The sequence below is a fragment of the Pithys albifrons genome, chromosome 9 (assembly GCF_047495875.1).
Source record: "Pithys albifrons albifrons isolate INPA30051 chromosome 9, PitAlb_v1, whole genome shotgun sequence".
NCBI lineage: Eukaryota > Metazoa > Chordata > Aves > Passeriformes > Thamnophilidae > Pithys > Pithys albifrons.
In genome coordinates this window covers 12,979,413-13,005,273 of record NC_092466.1, presented here as the reverse complement: position 1 = coordinate 13,005,273, position 25,861 = coordinate 12,979,413, and the positions used below count along the sequence as shown (strand labels likewise).

The window sequence follows — 25,861 nt, the reverse complement described above, 5'->3', positions numbered from 1 at the left end:
TGTGGTGCAGTTGTGTCCATGCCAGAGGAGACAGATTTGCTCTTAAGAATCATTGTTATCAACTGGAGCGACAAGTTACAAGACAGGTTTATTTTAACTCCATCTTGGGTGGTGCAGATTTCACCAAAGATGGGATTATCTCAGCCTTTTCTTCAACTTGGTGGCAGTGTTTTAACAAGAACACCCAAAGCATCTAATGCAGTGTTAGTGTTGCCACACTGTGAAAGGGCCTCAGTGTCTTGTTTCAAACATAATTAATTTACCCAATAAAAAACCTCACACTGGACAGTTAAATAAGTGTCTAGATGATGATGAAAATGGAAACTGTTGCAGGGAGCTGCATACTTGCAAAGGTGTTTGCTGATGGATGTGCAATAGACAAGAAAGATCAGGAGCTTTTGAAAAGTGTTTATACAGAAAGTTTATACTGCACATTTCTCACAGTGCTTGAGGCAACTTGCTTCTGTTATTATAAAATTTGTGAAGGATACTATATGCTAATTTTTATCTTCCCCTCCTAAAACTTTTAAAGATAGATGTCCTGAGCCAACAGCTATTGTTATGGTGTATACAAACATACAAACAAAGGTGCAGCTTATACAGGTAAAATGGCTAGATGTGTATGTCTATGTATGTGTTTAATCCAGATTTCAGTGTCCTGTTTAACACTTCTGAAAATGAATCACAGCCCCTCAAGGATGCTCTGCTGCTGCCTGGCATCGTAAACAAAATGGCTCAGGAGTTCAGCACAGTGCTGACATTTTGGTTATAATGCCAATAAACAAGAAACCCTCCTGTGGCACCTTGACTGACTTGTTATCCTCACCAAAGCCATGAGGAGCTGTGGAGTTTCTTACATGATTACTATATTGCTTTCTTCACCTCACTAATTTAAATAAGGATTTTCAGCTAGGCTAAATATTTTGGGGTTTGCTGCCATACACTACATTGCACACTTTTGCACTACATCTTTGTCTTGTGTTTTTTCTTTAGCTCAGTTGCTGGAGAGAGAAGCTGACATAAATGAAATTTACTCTGAGTCAAAGGCTTTGGGATTTTTTGTGTGCTTGTTTCTTTTAGTGTTTGAGTTTTTTGTTGTTTTTTGTTTGTTTGTTTTTAATAATTTGTATGATAGAAAGCTTTTCATGAACAAGAGGATTTTTGTGGTTCTAGTGGAAAAGGTTGTTGGGGTGCTGCTATGCCAGGTAAATGTATTGATTTATCTACTTGGAAATAAAGTCTGATAAAAATGAGGAACTTGGGACTTCAGGGCGTATTTCTGCTGTGAATACATCTTCATTAAATGTATGGTCGTCCATTGTCTCTGGCTCAGAATGAAACTCTGGGCTGACTAATAAGATGGGCCATTTCAGGAGTCTCCCGGTATCACAATGAGGGACAGGATGACATAAAAGGGAGTCACACCTTGAGAGCTAATACTGGGTACAGTGGTCCCTCCCCAGCCTGGAACTGCCTCCCACTCCCTGTCAAAGCAGTGAATGTCTTGCTGTCACTTTGGGGATGTGCCTGATGGTGCTGATGGTCCTTCTCGCTGGGAAAAACAAATTGGGCTGTCGTGGTCAGCAGCAATAGCTTCTTCTGAAGGATTTTGCTGGCACAAGTGATTCTCCTGCTGTAGTCTGAGCCAGTGCATGAACACTTTATCCTGGAGAATGAATCAAAATTTGCCAAGCACGAGCCAGTTTTCTGCAGAAGAAAATTATTTTTTCTTAATTTGCTGTACAGTGAGCAGGCCAGGAGGACTACTGAATGTGGCTGAGACAGCACCTAGTTAAATTTAGGGGAAAGCACCATCCCCCTCCTCCCCCTCACCAAATTAATGGGTGAGAGACTTAGAGATGAAGAAATTTATTTTCATGGCTGGGCCTACAGGCAGATCTGCGATCTCCTTGGAAATCCCCTGGAAAACAAATCTAAGACAGGGAAGGCTATTCTAAAAGTAATGTGCAGTTTTATTTATACAATTTTTACAGCAGGTATTCACAGAGGTGCTGAAATTCTCCTTGGAATGCCTGAAATTTGACTGTAACCCTCAATCTGCGTGTCCCTGCGTGCCCTACATACACGAAACGAATGTGCCTTCATCTCTCCACCATCACCATGCCTTAGTTTATGTCATAAACCAGCAAAGCTTGTTGACATTATGGGTTCAGGCCTCCAGTCAAAAACCTGCTGAATTCCATGGGATTTTCACAGTGGAAGGATCATGTAAAAAAGCTTTGTTACCACCCTAGACCTGATCTGAACATGTGTACATTACTCTTACCAGAGAAGGCTTAACAGCATGGAGTTACAGTGATATGTGATGGATCTTCCTTCACCTCCCCCAGAAGAAGAGTTGTGCCTCACAGTGTGTTTGCGACTCTAAATTCTTTTAATCTCAAAACTGCATAACTCTGGCAAGATGTATGTTGTGATTGCAGCCTGGTGTGAGGACAGAGGGAAGGGGGGGGGGAGCCAGTTTGGGAAAAGCCAAAGACACCCAATCATAATGGATTGAATTAATCTATTATAGAAAACTTTTTTAAAATTAATTTGCTTATTCTTTTTCCTGAGCATTCCTGGTTTCTTATGTGTAAAGATAAAAGCACTGCTCTAAGCAATGTATTTTTGGTGGTAGAACTACGTCTACCATGCAACTCACTTAGACTTACTCTGGTGGTTGCTGTTTTAAAATTAATTGAAATTAATTGATTTTTTTCAATCCTGAGGTTAAATGTCAGAAATTATAGAAGTGCTGACCTGTGAATACAAACTTCTGCTGATGAGGAAAGAAGGATCCAGGATTTTCTTTTAATGTTTTGCTGACATATGGTGCTTCTAACCCAGTGACAAATTAATTGACTAAATGTAAAAGAGATGGACAGTGCTTAGCTAGGAAGGACAGGATATGCATTACAAGACATCTGGTTGTGCCTCTGTTGGATTATGGAGACAATATGCATTGGACAGCTAACGAGTCTCTGTTGCATAACATAGATTCTCCTTATAATAGAATTGCATGCTTTGTCTCTAAATGAGGTTATTATACACACCATTGCACAATGTTTGAAGAGCTTACTTGGCCATTGTAGAAGGTTAGAAGAGAAAAAAATTGGAAAACAATTGCACGTAAGATCTTCAATCCATCTACTGCTCCATATTTATCCAAATTACCATTTCACTCTTCCAAAATACAAATCTATGATCCGTTTAGGGGTGAAATGTTAATACTGACCAGCCAGATTTTGGCAAGACAGATTTTTCTTTTTCTTTGTTTTTACCTGAAATCTTACTTCCTCAGAAAGAAAAGCTAGTAGTGGAAACCACTTTTTGTGGCATAACAACTCTACTCAAGATTGAATTACGAATTTAATTTTTGCTACTATGCAAACTTCAGTCTGAGTCACAGGAGGCTTTGATTTTTCCAGAGATAAACTGTGAACAACTTCAACTATAAGGAACTCTTCCTCAGTAATCTTCAGAGTTTAAGGGCAATGCTTGCAAAAGTAATGCATGATTTCAAGTAATTCCATTTTTGGGTCCCAGCTTGTGGCCATTGTAGTGCATGGTTTTCATAAAATTATGAGGTCTAAAAACTCCATACTCCTTACGCTCTTGAAGACTGGGCCCCTAAAATTTTACATCTTCAGAATTACAAGCCACTTCTGAAAATCCTGGCTCAACCATTAAGCAGGACCAAATGTAGCAATTCTAGAGGATATGGAGGCACCGTTTCCCACATCGGTGGAAGAATTCTGCAGTAAGAGTAGTAGGTGGAGTTTATAGAAAAGCTAAGAAGATTTTTGTCAAATCCACTGTAAATAATCAGCTATTGTACCTTCTTCTTGGCATTTTTGTCTTCCTCAATTAAATCTTTTGTCTGCTAGTCTCCTTTTTAATCCCAGCTCTCCAGGTACCAGAAAAGGATGTGATCTTATTAAATAATGTTAAATAATAATGATCTTAGTTTGTCAGGCTAGATACTAAAACTATTGCAATGTGCAAAACTATGAAGGTGGCTTTGTTCACAGCTTTATTCTTCATGCTAAAAACAAGTATATTCTCAAAGCACAGCTGAAAGCAGCATTTCAGTACAGAGAGCTGTAAGTGGATCTATGGTGTGGTTTCTGTTCAGGCATGACTATACGCAATTCCCACAAGTATTACTGTTCCAACATAAAGGAAGAGGAGACAGATGACAAAATAAAATTACTTGGTGGTAATTGTGATAGTGATAGTTGCTGTTTATACTTTCTTTCCCTTTCCCAGAGCCTCTGCAGTTAAACTGAGAGGTTATATATAAATATATAAATAAAAGTCTGTGCGTGTGTGTATGTGTACACGTGCTTTGCAGGATTTTCTTTGGAAGAAGTTATTCTTCTGTACAGTTGTTCCCTGACATTTCTGTAGCCTGCTCACATCCTGCTGGGTGAAGCTCTGATCCCTCATGTAAGGCAGTGTGACTCAGAAGAAAGATTGCAATAAGCACAGTTACTGGTAATTCATTTCCCAGCCCTGGATACCCTTACAGTGACTGTTGTACATTCTCTGTGATGGAGTGTGCTCACTGATGATGGTGTTTTAAGAGTATTTCATTCGTGGTTCAAGGTAGCTGGATGTTTCTCATAATGAGCTCTCCCATTGCTATCACAACAACTTTAAATACCTTATGGCTAGCGAGGAAAGACTGACACACAGGCAGATTTGTTTCTCCACATATCTTCCTGATTGAATTTCAGTTTTCAGTGAGGTTGATTTCATCACAGGCTGTGCTGCTGCTATAATAGTTTTTAAAGAGTTCTTCCTCTTGTCTTTTTCTCAGGAGAAGGAGAAGCTGTATGTGGAGCTGAGGCAAGTCTTGGCCCGGCAGCCCGGGCCCGAAGCCAGGGAGCAGTTGCAGCAGCACCGACACTCTCTGCAGGAGAAAACTAAACAGCTGAAAGTAAGAGCTGCTCCTGTCTCTGGCTGAGGGGCTGCAGCCTTGCAGGTGGCTGCACTCAGGGTCATGGGCAGTGAGGCTTCAGGAGGATTTCCAATGAACAGAGTGCACGCCCTGGTAGATTAGATCAGGAAATTGAGGTTAATACTGCATCTCCTCAAGGGAGAACCAGTAGCAGCAAGAGAACTGTTTTAAACATTGGGCTAGTTTGTTTCATTAAAATAAAGGAAGTCTTATTAAAATATGAGTGTGCAGCACAATGCTATAAATGTGTTTTGTGCGTGAGCTTTCTCATTAAGCTTATTCTCCTTCCCTTTTCTTAAACTACTGAGATCTTTAAGGAACAAATCAAAGCCATTTAATTTTCTCTTTAACTAACTAAAGGGAATTTTTTGAGAATCTAGTCTTAAATTATTGTTATTTCTCTGGCAACATGTACATGTATATTAGATTTGCAGATTTTATAGGGGTGATGGGAGGAACCCCTTGTCAGTAGAAGGGAGGATTTCCTGGTTCCAAAAGAATTTTGTAGGAAATTTTAAAAGCATGATCTTAAAAAGTGATTCTTTGATAGAATTCTATGATACTCCATGGATAAGCTGATCTTCCCATATTCTTTCCTGCATGAGAGATCAGCCTCCCAAGGAGTTCATCGACTTCTACAGCTCCTCTCTCTGTTGAAGTCATCATCTCCTGTTCACTGCATCATAATCACGTCTATACTAACCATGAGGAAAAAAATGCAGGAGCAGATGGGCTCTTAAGAAACAAAAAGGCTGTTATGCAAATCTTAGCTTTCCATGGAGAAGAAAAACAATGTAGAAAATGTAAAATAGAAGCCAAAGTTGAGCTAAACTGAATGTGATTTGAAGTTTTCTATACAGGCCTTATTTGTTCTTAATGCAGTCAATTGTGACTGTGTATTTCAGGCACAGTCTGCTATAGTGTGCTGGTGTGTGTAACATTTTGGGGTGCCAGGTCAAGCTATTCTCCTTTTTGAAAGGAAGAAAAATCACTATGCCTGTTCCTACATTTCAAAAATGTTACCGATTTCCATGAAAGTGGAATTGTATTAATGTTTACATTGCCTGGTACTACTTTGCCTGTGAGGATTGAATTACTCCACTTAACAGTGGATCCCTGTGAATAACCCTATTATTATTATTAAATAATTCCCTGATACATTATTTTTTAAGACCTTCATTGTGAGTTTTCACCTGAATTTATGTCCCAGAAATTAAGAGCTAATGTATATATTAATACCATTCCCATAAAACTTGGAGCATATTTTACATGTTGTGTTGTGGTTAAATGGCATAACCTCAATTTTCTAAGTTGTCCTTAGGTGAACAGAAGTGATCAAATGAAGCATGATGGAATAAGAGTATAAAATGGTGATGTCTTACATCGTCACATATGAAAGGAGAAAGTGCTTGTAAAATACTCAGTTACGTGTAAGTGAATCTACATCTCATGTTTCTGCTATTTGTCCCTTTTTTGTTAGGTTTTGTCCTCAGAACTGAATATGTACGAAGCACAGAGCAAAGAATACAAACGTGAAATTGAAAGACTTAAAAACGAGCTTGTAAATGTGAAAAAGAAATACCTAGCTCAGAAACGCAAGGAACAACAGAACAAGTATGGGGAAACAACAGTTTTGTCTACAAAAACTTCTGTGTAAGTAGATTTTTTAGACCCTACTTTTCCCTTCTGATTAGAATGTTGCCATATTTAACTGAGGTGATATAGTATTGTTGCCTAATTTTCCTGAATGTTATCCTTCATATTACTTCAGTCTGGCTTAGATTTACCATGATCTATGGCCAGGACAAGAACATCTAGCAGAGATGGTGCTGAACATGCTCTGCAGTCCTGTTAAATTATTCATATCAATGAGATGATACCCAGAGGACACAGATTAGTGTCTGGTCTTTCACATCAAAGCAGAGAATTATAGAATAGTTTGGGTTGGAAGGGACCTTTGAAGGTTATCTAGGCCAATCCCCCTGCAATGAGCAGGGACATCTTCAGCCAGATGGGGCCCTATCCAACCTGACTTTGAATGTTCCCAGGGATGGGGCATCCACCACCTCTCTGGCTAACCTGTTTCAACCTTTCACCACCCTCATAACAGAAAATTTCCTCCTTATATCTAGTCTAAATCTACCTTCCTGTAGTTTAAAACCATTTCCCCCTGTCCTATTGCAGCAGATTTTCTTGGCTGTGGGCACATATTGCCGGCTCATGTCCAGCTTTTCATCCACCAGCATTCCCAAGTTCTTCTCAGCAGAGCTGCTCTTGGTCTAGTTATCCCCCAGCCTGGGTTGATACTAGAGGTTGCCTTAACTCAGATGCAGCACCTTGCACTTGCCCATATTAAACCTCATGATATTCCCATGGGCTCACTTCTTGAACTTGTCCAGATCCCTCTGGATGGCATCCCATCCCTCAGGTGAGTCAACTGCACCACTCAGCTTAGTGTCATCTGAAAACCTGCTGAGGGTGTTGAGGGTGGACTTTATGTTTAAAGAGAAATTTCTTGTATTTCTGCAGTCAGTCGATGTGATCTGTTACCAAATTTTTCTGTATACACAGAAAGCCCTTTGTCTTTCCACATGGTGCCATCCTCATCCTGTCCCTCACACACTAAAGCCAGCAGTTCTCTACCTTGCTGAATATAATTCAAGGCTGCCTGTATCTTTTCTTCCTTAATCCTGTTTCAGCCAGCAAATGAATTTGATGACTAAATTAGCAAAATAATCAGTGATAAACAGTGACTTCTGTCCATCTACAAATTGCATAATGTTACCTTAATGTTTGGAATTAGCAACAATTGTGCAGTGCTAATGGCCTTCCTGGAGCTTTAGGATCAATATGTGAGGCTTCTATAATGCCTGATAATCCATTTTCAGCAGCTAAGTGTCCTCTTCACAGTAGTTTTGATGTTTCCATTTTGGAGCCTGGCATTGTGTCTCTTTTTGTTCATCAGATGAGGAGAAACTCACCCATGTGTTTTTGTTATCTTTCACCTAGAACTAATTGCTGTCATAAAAGCTCTACATGTTAGAGACACAACTGCCTTAAAGTAAAAAAAAAATATTACGTGAGTTGATGGTGACTGAACTGGGAGTTTTAATCACACACAGTGGATGGTATTTCATGTTGCAGGTCAGTTAGTGCTGGATGCCCTGTTTACAGGTTCAGGGTAGGTATCTGCCATTAGTGCAGCTTGTCAAGTTGTTCTTGTGGGCAAGTGTCTGCACATGGTATCTTTGTGACATCTTTGTTTTGGAAGTGCATTCAGATGCTGTTGCTGCTTCTGCAGGATGGTATTGTCTCATTGCTCCCACCACAGGCTCAGAAGGCATCAACACTGTGCAGCCAGCCCTGGCTTGCACTTCTCATGTCTTGTGGCTGCTGAGGGGTGTCCAGGTGCTCTGTCCTTCACTGTTTTGTTCCCCAGTTAAACCTGTTGGACTACATCCTCCTTTGAAGGACACAAAGGTATAACTGGGCATATCAGTCCTGGATAACAGCAACTTCTGTAATCTCTGGGCTGTGGTTTGTGTTGGCCATCAGCAGTGCAGAGGAAACAACCCCGTGCAGCTTTTCTTCTCCAACCTGCCAATTGTGCGACACATGTCATTGGCTTTGTAATAGAAAGATCCTGTTGTGCAGTCAGGTCCTTCCCCAGAAGGAGTCCTTCTCCCCTCACATCCAGCCATCCCACACCTCAGGCAGGGCTGGACAGGCAGTGCCAGGTTATGGAGCCAAAGAGCCATGGCCATTTGCTTCCTACAATCTCAGATTGCTCTAAATCCCAGCTGACACAAAACCACCAACTTGATCTCTATCTTGTTGGCTAATGTTAACATCATGTCTGAAATAAATGTAGCTGGTTTTGCTAATAAAAAGAGGATCCTGTCAGGACAATAGCATTAACAGCATTATTGACTACCCTGCTGTGAAAGAGAATTAATACTCTCAGATAACCACACACAAAGTTATCATCTAAAGCTTTTATTGATTTGCACAAGATAGCTTTGATTTGTGATTTAAAGTCTTGGTACTGAACAAATGCAGCTTTCCATATGATGCTGAAAGAATATGAGTGACAGCAGGAGCTTTGTTTTCTGTTCAAAGTGAAAAATGAATGTTGAAGATTTTAGTTGTGAATTTGAAATCTCTTTTTCTGCTCTCTGATTCTGAATGTTGTGTTTCCCAGTTGTCTTGGTCTTTCTTTTTCCATCTCTTCCTGTTCTTTCCTTCTGCTTCTTGCACCTCTTCAGCATCACTACTTTTCCTAGTTGCTTCTAGCACCTGGATTCCACTTCAATCTTGATAAGGATTGGTGAGAAAATATGAAGCTTAAATTCACACCAGAGACCTGATCCAGCAGTCCTATATATGTAAATAACTGCACTAAGAGGTGTCAGTAGTAACTGGGAGCTTTTGCATGTGATGGCTTGCACATTAATTCTGCATAATATATTACAAATATTCAGTTGCATTGAATTTTCCATACTGATGAGCACATCTGTTTGTGGTCTCCATGGGAGCATGAAGGAAGAATGAGTATGGATTCTGGATCATTTTCTCTCCCCAAACTTGGAAGCTCAACAGTGAGATAGGGTGAGCCATCTAAATACAGCATGTTAGTTTTTAGTGCTGTCAGCTGGCATATCCATTAGTGCTACATTGATACAAACAGTTATAAATGGTTTTCTTGGTTACATTCATCTCTGCCATCTTTTGGCCATTCTCCCACCTCTGTATGGGTTAAATTTGGAAAAGGATGCATCATCCTGCAGGGTTTGTCTGAACTTTCTCCTCTCATGAGAATTATTTAGGGACAAAGAAAAGTATTAATTCCAACAAGTGTTTTCTTTTACCTTACTGGGGACTGAGAAAAGGTTCTAATATTGTGGCTGCACTCATGTTTGTGTCTCAATTTCAGTGACCATGAAATAAAAGTAATGGCACTGACCTTCTTGTAAAGTCTTGAGACCTCTGCTGTTATGATAAACTAGTACTTCATAAAGCTCCACTTGGTTAATCTTAAATACCTTGGGACCTCTCTCTGAAGCATCCAGTTATATCACAGTGAGTTTGAAATACTGCCTTTCATATTTGTAGTGCTGTGCTTATCTCCCCAAGCATGTAAGAGTGGAACCAGCTAACCCTTGTTCCCTCCTCTCAATGCCATCAAATTCAAGACCTCCTGGATCCTCAGATGGAACAACTTCCTGGGGCTATCAGTGCACCTAGAGCATACTGTTAGTTTTCTGCAAATGTCACAGACAGGGTAATTATCACTGGAACTTTGTTAAAATGTGAAGACAGATAACACTCTATATTCATTAAAATTCAACAAAGAAAAAGTATCTTCCCATTGTGCCTTTGATGAATGTAGCTGTTTGTTTGAAAACAGGCGTATTCTTGCTAGGATGGGATGGTGATTAGAAATCTAAAGTCATGGAGCTCATGTACAGACTTGCTCTAATGAGGTGCTCTGACCATTTTGGGGAGTAGCACAAAGAAAGCTCATTTATTTCTGATGTTTAATAATTCCAAAACCCATCAGTAGGCTTGTAATTAGGTCCAAACAGCACCTAGTCTTGGTGGTTTAGCCTAACAGGCTTTAATCAATGTTTTTTTAATGATCTCTTGATAACATGGTTGCATCAAAGATACTCTGGAGGACACAGATTTCCTTAGCTTGTAAACATCTCTGGGCTGCAGAATGAAACATGTATTTTCTGTTCCTTTGTTTCTACCTAAAGGGAGAAGGAGAGATCCTGCCTGGATATGAAGAGGAAATTACCACCCCTCAGGCCTGATGATAGACCTCAGTTCACTATAGGGGGCTTTCCTTTGACTAAACCCCTTCCCAAAATTGCAGCCTAACAATCGACTCATCTAGTCACATTCCCAGTTTCTTACTAAACCCTATTTGTGTGTTGTTTGAGAAACTGTAATTTTGAAAGAGATTCAGAATCTACTAAAATCACTGTATCACCTTCAGAAAAATTTTATATATTGTATATAATAAAATGCTTTTTTACATTGGAAGTATATTTAATATTGCATTTACCTTTTGTATTGCATTTTATATTGAAATTAACATAATTTTTTTACAAGCTGTGGACCAAATCTGCCTATTTGATGCCAGCAGAAGCATGCACTGATGTAAGTGAATAGTGGAGATACTTATTTTTCAATAATGTGTCTCTATTTAGCACTGTAACACTACCAAATGCCTTAATATGTAGTTATTTCCTTTTTATCTACTTCTGTTGTAAGCACTCACTCATTTATCTTCTGACTCAAAGCACCTGAAAAAAAGAGAAAACAGAAAAAAAGAAAAATTAATAGGCTGATGTTTCAAGCCCTGCTGAGCAAATGCAGAATTAAAGTCTTAGATGTACACATGTAGCAGTTCTTTGTGTAGGTAGTATATAATAGGATTTAGGCAGTGTTTGCTATGGTTGTTAGTGAGATCAAGGAAGTTTGTGGCCACAATGTACATTATTAAGAGCACAACTGTATTTACTTTGGTAGATACAAAGTGACATAATTATGTCTCTTCAACTGGGGAGATTGTGCACACTGAGTGGGACATGCTGTTCTCTCACTTAAATCCTTCCAAGCGATTCAAACTTGGACTCAAAACATGGCAAACTTTACGCCTTAATTTCTAGACACTTGGGCATTTCTGTAACTTTCAGAAATTGTTTTTGTAATGCAGCAGGAGCCCTCCAACCTTTTCAGCCAAAAGAGATTTAATTACCATTCATTAACAAGTGAAATAACAAAGTCACGGCATGAGGTGCTGAAGTATAGAAAACTTTCAAGCTGTAAAATAAAATGTTTTGAAACTGATTTGTACGTGGAATTTTTTTTCCCTTGCCTGGGGGATAAAAATACTAGTCCAAAGAGATATGCTGATAAATATTTCACATGCAGAAAAAAAAAACCCAAACCAAAAAACCCTTTGCATAGCTTTTGTTCTTTCCTTTGGTGGAATACATAATTAAATATTAAAGCTACTGTGGGAAACTTTAATGGAAGTGTTTAATTCAAAGGAATCAAGTTAAATACGATGGGAATCTACCTTGCTTTTACACTGGGGACCAGAACACTTAGTCATCAGATCCATTGTACCTTTCTTTTGTTCCCAAAATAGCTATTATTGTTTTTTCACTGTCAAGTGCATTATGCTAAAGTTATCATTTTAGGACAGTCATGCTGCCTCAATTGTCTTCTGTGTACCTGACATGTCCTTATAGTTAGAATAATTGACAACAGCTGACATGAGCACTTGAGTTTGATGGAATCCCAGGTAGGTTTTACTGAAACTTTGAGAAGTTGATATTTGTTAAGGTCCTGAGTATTCAACCTGGAGCTGGACTCTGCTACTGACACTGGCAGGTAATTTGTATTGAAATAAGTCATCAAAGCCGTGTTTATTAATTCACATGAATGTGAGAGGCACAGTTAGACTCCCAGAATACCATCACTCTGTAGAAATGTAACTTAGGTACTACATGCTAAACTGTACCCCTTAACTTACCCAGTGGTCTGTGTACATCTTTCACAGAATTGTTTAGGTTGGGAAAGACCTCCAAAGACCTCAGAGTCCAGCCTTTGAGTAAACACTACCATGTCAACTGGACCATGGCACTAAGCGCCATGTGCAGTGATTTCTTGGACACTTCCAGGGGTGGTGAGGCCACCGCTTTCCTGGACAGGTTGTTCCAATGCTTAACCACCCTTTCAGTGAGGAAATTCTTCCTGATGTCCAACCTGAACCTCCCCGGCACAGCTTAAAGCAATGTGCTCTTGTGCTGTCACTCGTTGCCTGGGAGAAGGAGCTGATCCCCACATTGCTACAACCTCCTTTTAGGTAGTTGTAGAGAGTGATAAGGTCACCCCTGAGCCTCTTTTTCTCCAGAGTAAACAGATCAAGCTCCATGAGCTTCCCCTCATAGAATTTACTCTCCAGACACTTCAACAACTTCACTGCCCTTCTCTGGACTCACTCCAGCACCTCAATGTCATTCTTATAGTGAGGGGCCCGGAACTGGACACAGCATTCGAGGTGTGGCCTCACCAGTGTGGCCTCACCAGTAGCCTCACTTTCTCTCTGTTTATTATCCGTTTAGGAGAGAAGCTGTTACAGTGGTCAGAGGAAAGGAGGGAAAGCCAAGCAAATAGAATCTGTTCCCTACTTGCATATAATGAGTACAAAAAAAAGATTGTTTTTCTTTTTTTGCTGTATTTAATAGTACCTTGCACTGCACAAGAACCTCCATCCATAAATGATTCTTGACCTGAGTTTTTCCAGCCTCTAAAATAAGTGGGATAGTATTTGTCTAAAGACTTGCAAAGGTAAATTCACTTATATTGGAAAAGTGGTTAGTCTTCTAGATTGAAAAAAACCCCACATTGGAGTGCAAAAAATCGTGATTTTCTCATACAATATTTTCTTCCAGACTAAAGAGCTGTGAAGGGAATACAGTAAATTCCACCTACGAAGTACAGAAGCTTTTACTTGTTCATCCAAAATTTCAGGCACAGAGATGTGAAAGTGTTGGAAACTGTGTCCAATTTTATTGCATTATTTACTTACTACCAGGGAACCTAAATTCACAGGTTAATTTGGAAAAGAAGAGGAAAAAAAAGCCAAGAAAATACTGTCATCAAATTATTGCCAGTAACTTCCAGCATAATCAGGAATAGAATAACTGCAGCCAGTTTAATTTATAGTGCTAGAGAGTGAAAACCATTTCTGAGTTCATATAAAAGAACGGATTAAAGCACACCAAATCCCTTCCCCCTGCTCTATAAAAGTCAGGGAGCTTGAAGAATTGCTCTGGATGTCTGTGAACCCAGATGATGCTGGGGTACTTTTAGTGTTCAAGGATTTGGCTTGCACAGCAGGGAAAGGCAGAGCGTTAATGAGAATATCATTTGTTCAGTGGCTTCTGCATTGTGAGCAGCAGCTCTGAAGTGCTTCTCCAAGTTTTGTTGCAGAAAAATGTTAATTGAATTCCAGTCTGTGCAAGATGTAAGCCTAGAAGTAGCAAGTATATCTTTGACTTCTTGTTCCTGTAAGGATATGTGAAAAGATGGAGGTGAAGGGCTATGATCCATGGCACTTAAGTTAGAGGAAATCTTTCTTTCCTTTAATTGCTTCGGATTGGAGCTTGCACAGTAAATCTGTCCTGAAGTCTTTCAGTGAGTAAAGTATGTGATATTATTCATTTTCAGAGCTCTTGCAATATGTAGATAATATTTTAAGTGATTTCACATCTAACTTAAGCTCTGATCTTGTCTGGCAGGTCTGTATTCAGTGTATTGCACAAGCAGAACACAACCAAGACAGTGTACACTGAGCTATCAAGTTCAAATGTGGGAGCACGACCCTTCTGTGGTCACCTGTCAGCTACCAAAGACACAGCACAAAAATCCAGTCCTTAATTTACACTTGCTTTATGAATTCTACACATCCTACACATCCAGTAAGGTGTCCTGCTGCTGTGAATCTGGGAACCCTTTGAATCAACAGCAGTGAAAAACAGGACACAACTCAGGCCTTGTATTGTGCTGGGATCCACAAACCCCAGGACTAGGGAGGCAGAAAGAAAGGCTGGCAACTTGGCACTCAGAGGCTTTTCCGAGCACCACAGAGCAGAGGCTTTGCTGTGAGGGGAGCAGCAGGTGCTGGGCTCTGGGGCACTGATGGGGCTTAAGGACCCTGATCAGATCCACCTGGGCACAATTTAACGAGCTCAGCCCTGTAGATGAGTTTCTGGTGTCCTTTAGGGAGGACCTGGCTCTTGCTGTGCACTGACAGCAAAACATAGGAACAATTTAGTTCCCTTTCCTAAATGCTGTCAAAGAGCAAGTGGCTGCCGGATGGAGAGGGATAGATGGCACAGGAAAGGCATCTGTGGGTGTGAAAGCCCAGGTGAACAGGAGGAAAGATTTTCTTCCCAGCCCTTTGGAAAAGGAATGGCTACAGAGGTGTCCAGCAGCGTGGCCCAGAGCACTGCCTGCAGGTGGGTTGCCAGTAACCATGTGAGTCCACAGTTCCATATCTCAGGTTGCTGCTTTGTCCTAAAGAAGTTACAAGGTAAAGCAGAGAGAAACAGACCTTTGCCTTATTCCCTGCTGTCGATGTGAGATTAAGAGAGGACAAAGTTAATAGGGGAGTCAAAAAGAGAATGTGAGCAGCAAAACCAGTGCTTACCATCTCTGAAGCGTTAATGACTTGTCCTGAAAATTGGCCTATCCCAACTATCTTTATCCAAATTAGAGTATCTAAGTCATGTATATTTGTATTTAGGCACTTTAGCAATTGAGTATTGTTTTTCTAGCAGGTGGTTTAGCTGTTGTGCCATCTCCTCTAGCAGAATGTATTTTTAGTGTGTTTCTAAAAGCAGGCACTTGATTTTGATGCTCTTTCTGTTCCCTACTTGAGTGCTTTGTAAGCAGCCATACACAGATCAGCTACTTGTGCTGTTCAGCGTACAGAAAGATGTCAGAATCTCATCCCTTGGGCTTGCTTGAGGAGCCCTGTTTTCCAAAATGAAAGTGAAACTGTGCCTGTAGCACCTGTGGGTGTGATGGGATAGGGCAGGACCTGTGGGTTATGCTGCATGTGGGTCAGGTGAAAGCAGCTGCCTGCTGCTCTGCTAAGCCTTAACTTCAGTGTGCTTTCTCCCTGAACTGGAGCAACAATGTAGGTTTATTGAACCCATATACTTTTTAGTCCCTCTACTGACCTCAGTGGGTTTGTGTATCTCATGACAAGTGTATAGAGCCACTTGGAGAAGTTGGAATGAGTGAGTTAGTAGTACCAAGTTCTAACCAACCGAGCTAATCTCAGGATCACGATGCAGATGGGGGGTGAGTGTCTCCGCTCGGTGCTAATTGGGTAGCAAGTGATTACAAGCAGGATGCCGAGGAGGGGAAGATGCTTTGATTTTTAGGGTAATAGGGCTGTAATTGAAGGGGAAGAACAAAGTTCTGAACTCTGCAGACCGCTCTGAAACAAAGGTGAAGGTAAACCTTGCTCTTGTGGTCTGCCTTGGCTAGAAGCAGCAGTTTTCTTAGGCTGTGGTATCTGACCATGGAGCTCCAATGCACACCATTAGTGCTGCTTTTCTGCAGGTTGGTTGCTGTCAGCCAAGGCTTTGGCAGTACAGAGGCACTGCCACAGAGGTGGTTTGGAGTTGGTTTTCAAGAAAAATTGGTATTCCTCGTGACTTTGTGAATCCAATAGCTCTTGCTTTAATTGCTGCCAGGGCTCTAAATTTCTCTGCTGCCTCACCGGCTTGTGCAGTGCTCCCCTCCTGTCTGAGAGGGAAATCGTGGACCCCAACCTCTAAGTCATAGGCAAACTGTGGAACTGTTTCTTAACCAGAATTTTCTGGTTTGGATCCTTCTTGTCTTATAGCCTAAGTGTGCTAAAGGAGACTCTGTGGTTTTTGAGGAGGTACTGTATCCTCAAGGGACAATGAAGTGCTGCACAGAGGTTTCTCCTAACAGTGAATTTCCTGGTTGCCCATCCTATGCTGGCTTTAAGGGTAGTTATGCTCCCTTTTTTGAGTTCTAGACCAGTTGTTTTCTCTGTTTTTAGTATTCTTATTGTTGTTGGGGTTTTGGTGGTTTGTCTTTTGTTGTTGTTTTTTTCTTTTTTGTTGTTTTTTTTTGTTTGGTTGGTTGGTTGGTTTGTTTGTTTGGTAAGCTCTTCAGCTTACCTAAGATCCAGGAAGAAAGAGGCGCAAACGTTGTTTTGAAGGATGTTATTTTTGCAGACTGGATCTTGACAGATTCATTTCATTCCAGTGTGGCCAGGAGCCTCCCTTTCTGATGGTGGGCACTTTTAATATGCCCAGGTGTGAAGTGGATATAACAACTGTGCTTTCAGCCAGTCTTGACTATTTAAACTTCACTGTTCTTCACAGCAAGAGCCATTTCTCTTTCTTGGCAGAAGACTAAGCAGTAATTTAAGGCCGTTTTAATCTGAAATGAGAATCTCTACATGGGGTTTGAATGCACTTCAAGTGAAGTATGTATTTGCAACTTTTGTTGATCTCTTTTAATTTTCCAGATTTCCCTGTAGAAACAAGGCATGTTTGTGTAATGGCAAAACTCAGTGATAGCTTAGACTCATGGAGAACTGTAGGGTGATAAAAGCAAAAGTACTATGGTAGTGGTGTATTCGGCATCATCCCTGGGATGTAGCTGATTTACCAGTTTCCTTATAATTTTTGTAGGAAAGAATGGTTAACATGAGTTCCTGTCTCCCCTCCCTATGAACACCCCGAAATTTTATCCTAAGCACAGAGTGTTTCTGCAGCAAACCCACTGGTTTTGTTTAAAAAAAATATTTAGAGTGATGTGCTTAGCTCCTGCCAGAAAGCATAATTTTCTAGGACTGCTTTCGTATTCATGTGATCGTGCGAAAAGCTATTCTGTGGCATCTGAGGTGCAGGAACTGACCACAGGTACTTAGCTGACCCCAACCGCTAAGTAAAATGTGTTTGCTTAAACCACCTTTGTCACTTCAAATTAAAAGATGCCCAAAGCAGCCGTTTAAATAAGCCTGTTTTAGTTTGTAATCAGGGCAGGCTATGAGCAAACACATGCTCAGTAACTCATAAATTTGGTAACATCCTCAGAAGCACTTGGTTTTGCTCTGCAAAAGCTGCAGTGCTGCTGTGCAGCTCCCTTTGATGAAGGATGTGCAGAGCCTCGAGGTGTGGCTGAATGACAGGGCAAACACTGGGGGCTGCCTGGGTAATAATTGTTCTTGCTTCTGAGTCCCCACTTGGCCTCCCTCATCCCCTGCAATTTCTGTGCTATCGTTCAGGTGTATTCCCTCCTGGCTGGTTAGGAAAACTCATCACTGGAGTTTTATTTCAACTGAGTGTACACAAGTCTTCAGAAATTGCCAGGTCCCTTGCTGATTCAGGTGCTGTAGAGGAAAAAGCCAAGCAGACCTGAAATGTCTTCAACCAGCCTTCTTTAACAGCCCAGCATTGATTTATTTGCTCAGTGGTGAGCTATTTGCTAACACCTGATGCTAGCACTAGTCCTGAATTTGCAGCAGCTTTGCTGGTCAGCTTCTCTTGCAAAAGTTACCTTCAAAATTCCTTAAAGCAGCCTCTGTTGTGGCTTGGTTTTGGAGTGGATCCTGTTGTCCTTGTTGCAGAAATGCATGTTTCAATTGGTATGCAACACAGTGAGCGAGAGTGAGATGCATTAACTGAAAGAAGTGAGCAATTATGTGAACTTTGGTTACAGGAGTCAACAGATTTCTGCCTGAGTACATGAGCTGAGCGTTTAGCATATTCCATTTGCAGTTAAACAGACACTATTTCTACTTTGCTTCTAAAATGGTTTGGGTTTACTGGATCTACAACTCATTTTATGTTATTTTTTTTTCTGAATTTTACCATTTATATTGATTGTTGATGGCTTGCAAACCATTCCTAGGGCAATAGCTGTCCCATGGTGCTACATTATCATCATCATGGCAAGGCTTTGTGAACAAAGATTTGGGAAGGGCTCTACCCACGTGGGTGTGTCCTTCGAGCCTGCACAGTAGATTTTTTTAGGTGAGGCACAGCGTGCGCAGAACTGGCCCCACCATTTAACTCTTAAGGTTCATCTGCCACAGTTAAGTGAGCTTGGATGGTAACAGTGAAGTCCTCAGGACTAGAACCTACAGTCCCCGGTATTCCCAGGAGATCTCCCATTCGAGTACTGACTGGGGCTGACCCTGCTCTGCTTCTGAGATCTGACAGGATCGGGTGTCAGGGTGGCATTTAACTGCAAGTCATACAGGGTAAGCAGCCTGATGCTCTGGATGGATACGTTGAGGGTCATCCTCAGCAAGGAGGTGCTTCTGTCTTACAAAAGTTTGGGGCCTCTGGTGCTGGTGGTGTTTCTGATGGGTTTAGCTTTTGGTAGACTCCATGGTTGATCCTGCTCTGGGGAAGTCTGAAGGGAGAATGGGTATCAAAATTATTATGTCTTTTGTACTAGGCCAGTGTTGGAATACATGCTCCCTTCTACTTCAGCATCTCCCACCCAGCTCTTGTGGTGTGGATAGGCATTAGAAGGATGAGATTCATAACCCTGGGAGATCTTATACTTCTGGTGGCTAACTAGATTCTTTTGCCTAACATGGGGCAGATGCTTGTCCCCACAAGGCATCAGTGGGACCCCATGTGCCCAGATCCAGGCACAGAGCAAGGAATGAGCTCTGTTCTGCTTCCCCAGAGAAGCTACCTCTCCCTGCAGCTCCAACCAGCAGCAGAGCTGGCACAGGGATGCTCATGCCCAGGGTTGTGTGCTCTGCTCCTTCTGCACGGGAACAGATGCCTGCAGTTTCCAGAGCTGTCAGTCATGCACCCTTCATAAGCACTAAAATTCAAATCAGGTGATATCAAGGGGAATTACATGCCAGCATCGCTTGTCTGATCAAGAGCTTCACCTTGTGCTCTTGAGGGATGTGTCTCATAATTTACTTCAGGCTGAAGGATAACTGATTTTTTTTCTTTCCTAGCTGCTTCAGTGCAAGCTGGCAGCCAGCTCCTGAGCCCTCTGCCACCCATCACACCTCCCCTGCCTGTTCCCTTTGCTGGCAGTGTGCAGATTTCTGCTGGGCTTTGATCACGTTCTGCAGCTGGGGCCTTGCTTTCTTTATGCTTTTTTACTCCACGTAGTGCCAGTTTCCCCAGCACCATCCCATGTCCCAGGGCTGCGTCTGCTTTGCCCCTGGCTTCCTCCAGTCCCTAAGCTGATTCATCCAACTAGCCCAGGATCTGCCTGAGGGAAGAGTGGTGGTACTTTCTGCTGTACCCCAGGACTGCACTCTGCTTTCATGCAGACATCTGCCTTTACTAGGTGGAAGCTGAATTTGAGGGAAGAAGAGAAGCAGGAGGCAGTGGCCGTGTTCTGCCTTTAGCGCTCTTGGGGCACCAGGGGTAAGACAGGTCACTGAGATTTTTTTCTTCTGGAGTTGAGCATGGGAACCTGAGACTTTTAGTGCCAAATTTTGAGCTAAAGTTCACCTGAGCACATCACAGAGAAGTATTGGGTTCTGTGATACAACCCTGCCTCTGATGTCAGACTTAACAGCTTTTTCCTGCTCTGGTGACACTGTAACCTGTCCGCTTCCCTCCTGTCACCTCTGCCCCCAGCCCAGTGCATGCACAGACATATCCCCCACAACTGAGATGGGCAGGATTGCTGGCTCACTTTGCAAAGCTCCCCTTTCCTCCTCTCTTCCCCAGCTCTCTGTGAGAGGTTGGGTTTGTTGAGAAGCCAGTGGGGTTTACTTAAACCCACCACGAAGTGGCATGTGGGGAAAGTCTTCCCATAGGGCTGCAGGGCAGCCTTGGAAAACTGCCCTTGGCAGATGCCTAAAGGGAGAGCCCACAATCAGCAATCCCAAGAGTAAAAATGAACATTTCTGTGGCTTTTATTAGACTCTTGGAAAAAGAATAAGACTGGGATTGTTGAAAAATGTTGCCCCTAGGAATTGCCTCAGTTTAAAACACAGTCCATATAGTGATGTGCTGTGTGCAAAATGTTGCTCAGTGAGCAGGCAATCACTGGGAGCAGAGATCCCCCGGGTGGATGAGAGGCTGCAATGTTGTCCCCAGTCTGAGTGTGCGGTACCCTCATCCCTCTGCTCTCTGAGCACCTGCAAAAGCGAAAGTGTTATTACTGTGTCAGGCTTACAGATCAAGGCTCACATCTTCCCTGTTCTTGTGTTGGACTCACTGAGGCTGTGGGAGAAGAAATTTGGATCAAAAGTGTCAGGTTAATTGCCTGCTCTGAGAATGGATCTTGCCTAGGATCAACATACCATCACCACCAAGTTGTTCACCTGACCACTGCAAAGCACTTGAACTCTGATGAGCTTCATCTGTCCCCCAGGAAATTTGCTTCCACCACTGTCCTCTGGTTCAGTGGTGCTGCAGGAGAGGGTGGACTTCACAAAGCACATCTGACTGCACACATGGTCAAGTCCATAACAACATCTCACTTTTCTCTAGCCTATTCCAGATGAAGACTACAAGGAACAACCACATCACAACAACCGTGTGCAGACAGTGTCACATCTCTGACAGGCAGCTGGCAGCACAAGATGATTTCTTCCCAGTCAAATCTATGGTGGAGTCCCTCAGAGAAGTGTTTCAGGTGTGCAGAATCCAAGCATCATTCCAATTATCTCCCATCTTCTGGCCCAGCAGTGGTGAGGACAGGCTTCCCAGCCTTGGCACACAGACTGGGCAGTGGGGCAAGGCTGGGTATGGCAACTGGGAGATGCTTTGCAGGCAGAACCAGAGCCAGGTTCCCCATACCAAGCATGCTGGCCCTGGGCACTTTTTCTTTGATTTCTTCATGAAAAGAACCCAGTTTCAACGCTGAGCCTTGGGCAGTCCCTTGCTGGATTAGGATATTACAAGCATAGCTGCAAATCTAGTAAGAAGTTTTTCAAGTCACTGCTTTCCCTGTAGAATCAGCACAGAAAAAGCCACATCTAGGTGAGATGCTTCATTCCTTTTTTAAAATTTTTCATCTAATACCCTTGTCAAAGACTTCCAGGCAGCTACAGCTCAAATCATCCTGCATTTTTCTTGTGATTGCTGTGCCTGATATCATGGTGAGTATTTGTATAAAGTCAGTGCATGACAGATGCTTATATTTATGCTGTATGTTGTGATCCGAGGGTATAAATGTATTTAAGTGACTTATTCGGCTTAAACACCAGCACTGTTTGCTGCTCTCTCCGTCAGCATTACAGGCAGCAAGAGATAAAATAGCAGGGGTAATTGTGGGGATGGAGTGTCACTGGCGAATAATATGAGCACAAAAACCATTTTTAGAGACAGATGGAGTACAACTCCTCTGTAATTTCTCTGGAATTATTTTTAGAGTGGGACAGACTGAAAACCCCTTGAGGAGAAGGGCAGCATGGAAGGTAGGAAGGGCTGGGAGCCTGAGCAAACATCAGGACTTTGAAGAGTTTCTTGTTCATTAAAAAAAGAAAAGAGGTAGAGAGACAGAAGAACCAAAAAGTGAAAGACATGGCAACCCTAGAAACATGAACCATTTTCCAGGACAACTGCTCCCAGAACTGGAGCAGAATTTAGTGAATGCTGTGGTGATAAATGAAACCGTCTGGATCACGGGATTTTAACCACAGCTCAGGGCTTTGCATAAATCACTGTGGTGCATTTATGGCCCTTTCATGCCATCTCTCTCTTTTAAATTTAATTTACTGTGCCATTCACTTGCCAAAGCCCCTTTGGCCTCAGCTTCCTGGGCTTTCCTGTTTAAGGGTGGTAGAAGCTGCCTCTCCTTTAAAAGGACTTCACCCCTGTGCTGATCTTGCTCCCAGAGTAGTGTGTTTGCCAGACATATTTGAGCTGTCTGTCTTACGAGTGCCTTTAGTAACTCTGCTGCTCGTTGTCTTTTACCTGGTGCATCCTCGTGGGCCATGTGAGCTCTGGGGGTGTTGCTGTGATGGGTATGAAACTGCAGTGCTCACATAGGATGGGAAGATCTCTGGGGTGGGTGGGGTCCATGTCGTTCACATCTTCCTCCACAGAAGCACTAATTATGCAGCCTATGGTTTTGTGCCAACCCAGGGTCAAGACTTGCTGCACTGAAGGTTTTGAATTATTTCTTGGTGAGTTTAGGAGGTTGTTCCTAAAGCTATGCCCATTGCCTTGGATGGTAAGTACCAAGTGGGAGAAGTTTCTAGGTGGTTGTGGTGGGAAGCTTCTCTTAAGGCCCAGTGTGTTTCCAGGTGCTGAGAGGGAGGAAGGAACACAAGGAGCCAGGCTGTGCAGATGCAACAACTCCCCACATTCAAATAGTGTCAGCTGGGTAAATTAAAGTAAGGAATGAGAAGGAAAGGTGTGGTCAGTCTTTCTGGCACAGAGAGTGAGCATGAAGGAGTAAGTATGTTTCCTCTGTGATATGTGCTAGTTTTTGACAGCTGGATGACACTTTCTTGCTTGATGAGCAGGGCATAAAGACTAATGAGGAGCTGGAATAATTTGGGATGCAAAGCCAGGGACTCCTGGGAGACACATGAGGAACATTTGCATGATCTTAACATCTTTCTTTGTCCCATATCCCCAAAGTTGTCTTTCTGGGAACTTCACAAATTGTTCCTCTGAATGCTGCTGTAACAGCGCCTCCCTCTCCCCTCCCTCTGCAGTCCCTCTTTGCACTTCATAGTGCAGCAGCAGTGCGTCTGTGTGAGGGGCTCTGCTGGCTCACTGGTTCTCTTGGTCTGCTGGAGAGGAGGCAGGACTGTGCTTGGGACAGCCTGATGCCAGCTGTTGATCCAGCTGTGTGTGTGTCAGGAGGTCAGGCTCTGGACAGGAGAGTGGAGACAGGATTAGCTTTGCCTTGATGTAAGCTGGGATCTGCTGGGATGCTCTTGGCTGTTACTGCTCCTTTCTGGAGCTACTTGTGGTGGTGTTACAAGGGTTCTGCCTATGTGATAGACATCCTCATCACCATTACAACAGGTCCTGAGCAGCTCAGCTGCAGCCATGTGGGTGAGGGCTGACCTTTGCTCACTGGCGGCTATTGCTGTTGTTGGGTGGGCAGGAACCTGGTACAGTATGGTTGTTTCTGCTTTATTCCTAAGCTTATTACACTTGGGAAAGCCACCCTTAGGTAGGGAAAGCTATACCTGTACCTGTGCAATAGCTGAATTTGATGGCAGTATTGGCAGTAGGATGTTGTAGGGACAGGTGGTAGCTGCTGGAGCACTGAAATGTGTCAGGTGTCCTGGGATGACACCTGCAAGCACAGAGCCTGAAGTCCTGCTCATGTAATGCCAGAGTATTCCCATCACTCCTTGATCCACTGTGCTTTTCTTGTAATGGCTCTTACAGGACTATTATTAAAGGTTGGGGGAAGCTGCCAGTGCCTGATGAATTGGTTAAGAGTGTTTCAAATGCACAACTGGATTTCTCTTGTATATAGTGTAATCTGAGAGTGTAATGACTATATTCTGCACAGGAGAATTAATAGTGGGTGTTTGCAAGAGAAGAGGAAGGAAGGATGAGGCATGCAGCGGGTTTAGCGCAGTGTGGAACATCTCTCATGCTGTGGCTGCAAAGTCTTATCCCAGGTGTGATGTACCACCCGAATGCTCAGCCAAGAGGCAACCTGACTTGCAAGGACCTTACAGGCTCAGAGATTTAAAATGGTGCTCAGGAGAGCACATGCTAAAGAGTATGAATAAAGGGACATGTGAGGTAACTGAGCCACCAGAACAGACTTTCCCTGGCTGCAAGAATGTCTGAAGTGTCCAGATGAGCTGTAAGGACTCTGCTATTTGAGTTGGATGAGAAAGAGGGTGGTTGTCATTCTCTCTGGGAGCACCAGGCTCTGGTGAGTGCTCTGACTTAGAGAATTTCTGTGGACATGACATACCTACATCCCACATGGTCCTTTGTTAAGGTGTCCTGGCTCCCTTGCTGTGCCAGTAGGCCTCTGGTCCTGCAGAGAAACTGTGCGGGTGATGGGACTTTGAGTACTGCAGCATCCTCCTGGATCTGCCCTGTCATCCTGGGGCAGATTCACTGCTTTGGAGACCTCTGCAGGTAGGAGCAAATTTGATTTTTTGCACCTCTTTTCTTTATTTGGAGTATCCTCTCTCCACCACTCATTCAAGAGTGACCCTACACGTACCCAGACATTATGGGATGAGAAATAACAGGGACATTGATTCTTGAAAGAAGCAGCATCATTCTTTATTAAAGAAATAACATTAGTAAGAGTCCTAAACTGCCTCACATGAGAGCTGCTTTGCCAGGGTGGCTCTTCCCCAGCTCCTGGGTACATATCTCCCTGGTTCTTTCCTGGGGGTAGGCAGTGGCAACAAAGGACTTCGAGACACCCGGAACCACATTACTCTCAGATGAGACTTGACTGCGCCATGTTGCTGCTGACAGGGTTCCTCCTCTCTGATTGCTTGGGCAGGGGCACAGCACATACTTGTTCTGAGTCTCATTTTTCTTAATTTAACCAAAAATGGTATTAAGAAACAAGGAAAACAGCACAGCTATGCCAACATGTCGCTCCTCAGTGGTGCGATGTGTTTAGGATGGGAAAGCTCTGATTTACAGAGCTGAAGGTATATTTTCCCATCTTCCTCTTAATTTTATTTTATTTTGTTACACTTTAACAATTATTCCCTCTGGGGCTCTAATTTTGGTTTAATATTTTCATTTTTAAAGGTAAAGTCATTACTGGTTTGGAACATTGAGTAGGATTTATTTATTAAAATGCAGCAGTCATAAGCAATTTTAAAGTACTACTTTACTATATAAAATGTTCTTCCCTTATGATTTGATGTTGATACTGCAGTATGATTTATTGTGGAGTACTGCAGCAAGTGACATAAATACTTAGAAGATAATCGTGTTGGTGATGGATGTATGGATAGCACAAGCACAGCACATATTTAAAAGACAGGATGGCTTTCATTATCTGCTGCCAAGATTTCCTGGTGCACATGGGGTACAGTGGTAACTACATCAGCCTGGAGGGGTTGTGATCTTCCACACTTGGTTGCTTGGCCAAAGGTCGGCCTGGCACGAGGTTTAAGGGTGGCAAAAGTATTTGGATCCTGTCTCAGTAATGGGCTGTGTGGGTGGCTGTCAGGGTTTAGCACAGGCTTAAACATAGAGGTTGTAGGGGAGAGAGGGAAAGGTCAGAGCTGTGGAAGAATGGAGGAGAAGCAATAGAATGTCAGGGCCTGTGGCAGGAGCCAGGGCTGAAGGACCAACTATGCATGTACAGAGGGGCCCTGGGCTTGGTCCCCCACCTCCTTCTCCATTGCCTTCTGTCGCTGTGCTG

General features: G+C 42.7%; 1 protein-coding gene across 1 annotated transcript in view; it reads left to right on the top strand.

Moving 5' to 3' along the window:
- Positions 1-10,849, top strand: part of CFAP58 (cilia and flagella associated protein 58) — a 57,087-nt gene extending 46,238 nt beyond the window's left edge. Inside the window, exons 16-18 of the mRNA XM_071563812.1 lie at positions 4,826-4,945; positions 6,447-6,580; positions 10,726-10,849. Coding sequence (XP_071419913.1) covers positions 4,826-4,945; positions 6,447-6,580; positions 10,726-10,849 — 378 coding nt within the window. The remainder of the gene's footprint in view (positions 1-4,825; positions 4,946-6,446; positions 6,581-10,725) is intronic.
- The last annotated feature ends 15,012 nt before the right edge of the window (positions 10,850-25,861 follow it).